At 40.3% G+C, this 1,564-nt stretch overlaps 1 protein-coding gene across 1 annotated transcript in view; it reads right to left on the bottom strand.

The window, feature by feature from the left end:
- Nucleotides 1-1,564, bottom strand: part of LOC106458097 (thymidine kinase 2, mitochondrial-like) — a 28,428-nt gene that overhangs the window by 24,703 nt on the left and 2,161 nt on the right. The window contains exon 3 of the mRNA XM_022384238.1: nucleotides 186-241. Within this exon, the coding sequence (XP_022239946.1) occupies nucleotides 186-233 (48 nt within the window). The 5' untranslated portion in view covers nucleotides 234-241. The remainder of the gene's footprint in view (nucleotides 1-185; nucleotides 242-1,564) is intronic.

Genomic DNA, 1,564 nt, shown 5'->3' with positions numbered 1-1,564 from the left:
AAAAGTGCGTCTTATACACCGAAAAATACAGCACTTTCTTTTTTTAATGCTTTGAGAAAATATTTTTGCTGGCCTAATGTCCTGGCTTTTACCAATGCTTTTAAAGGTCATTACGTTAAAGTTCTTTCACAGCACAGAACAGAAGCCAATCCATCAACAAAGAGATTAAAAGTAATACACCTTACTGTGAATTTTCCTTGTTTTGGAGTCTTCTCATCTTTATTAGCTGTCATGGTCCCAACTGAAGAAGAAGACTTATGTCAAATAATCTTGTCACAAAATATACAGACACTGCTTTCAATAACCATTAATGCATTTACAGAACACAATAAAAATATGCCAACCACTAAAGGGATGTAACATTTTTCTTAAGGAGCATACCTAATACTACTTAAAAATTTACAATACATAGCATAATGAATTATAATGTCAAATAATGATATGAATAATTATTTCACTCAACTTAATCATGACACAACTCCTATTGTAACCAGCTCCCTCAAAACAGTTGCACTCATTAATCAGTTTGAGATCGGTCAGAATACCTTCACCATATATCATTGGAGGTGAGTATCTATCAGAAATACATTTTAAGTGTAGGGAAAACATCCAACTTCTGATATGACGTCTTACCTTCACTCACAAAATAGCTAGAATCCCACACTGAATTGGTGGAGGGCTGGTGAAAAGGAGGTGTGGAACTAAAAGAGAAGACATCACACCTCAGCAGGAGACCACATCACATCTGGTCCAAGTATACTCTTTGGTCTTTTATGACTGTGTCGCAAATATAAAAGGCAGAAAAACATGAAGGTATCCCAGAATATGTACAACCGAGTAATGAGACCCCTGTGAGTTGAGTGGCTAGGGTGTAACAGACCATAGTTGTAGTTCAACCTCATTCAACACCAGGCAGTATCTGGAATGTTGCATCAAATCCACGATAGGTAGAGAATCATCTACTTCTTCACCTCAAAACAGGAATTGGTAGGGAAGACAAGCTTTCATACTAAAATCCTTCTCCACTTGCACGTTTAAAATACAACCAACACCAGATCTGCCAGGAACTGACATCCAGTGGATGGTGGAATGCAAAAACCTGGCAGTAACGGGTGTGGTGTTTCCAGTCCTCAGTAGGAGGAGGATACCTGGCTGTGCACAAGCGGGAAAATGTGTTGCATCCAGCTACAATCAACACCACGTACACAGGGAACAGACATCCAGCAGATGGTAGGAAGTAGGACCCCAAACCTGGGGTGCATCTCCAGTCCAAACCTGGTAGCAGTAGGCATCTGTCATCCACAGTAGGAGGAAGGATACTGGCCAGCACACATGAGGACTTACTTAGCTGGACCATCTCCAACCAACACCAGACTCACGGGAATATACATCCAGAGAATGAAAGGTAGAAGGAACGTCTCAGACTGAGGGACAAACTGCAATTATATATATATATATATATATTCAGTGACTATGGCAGAGTGCTTCAACTATCAGGTCCGTGGTAAGAAATGGGATATGCCATCAACACCTGCACATTGGTCACTGCCTACTACTCTCAACT

This window comes from Limulus polyphemus, unplaced genomic scaffold, assembly GCF_000517525.1.
Source record: "Limulus polyphemus unplaced genomic scaffold, Limulus_polyphemus-2.1.2 Scaffold416, whole genome shotgun sequence".
Taxonomy (NCBI): domain Eukaryota; kingdom Metazoa; phylum Arthropoda; class Merostomata; order Xiphosura; family Limulidae; genus Limulus; species Limulus polyphemus.
The sequence above is the reverse complement of the archived record's forward strand: the minus strand, read 5'-3'. Positions and strand labels throughout refer to the sequence as shown.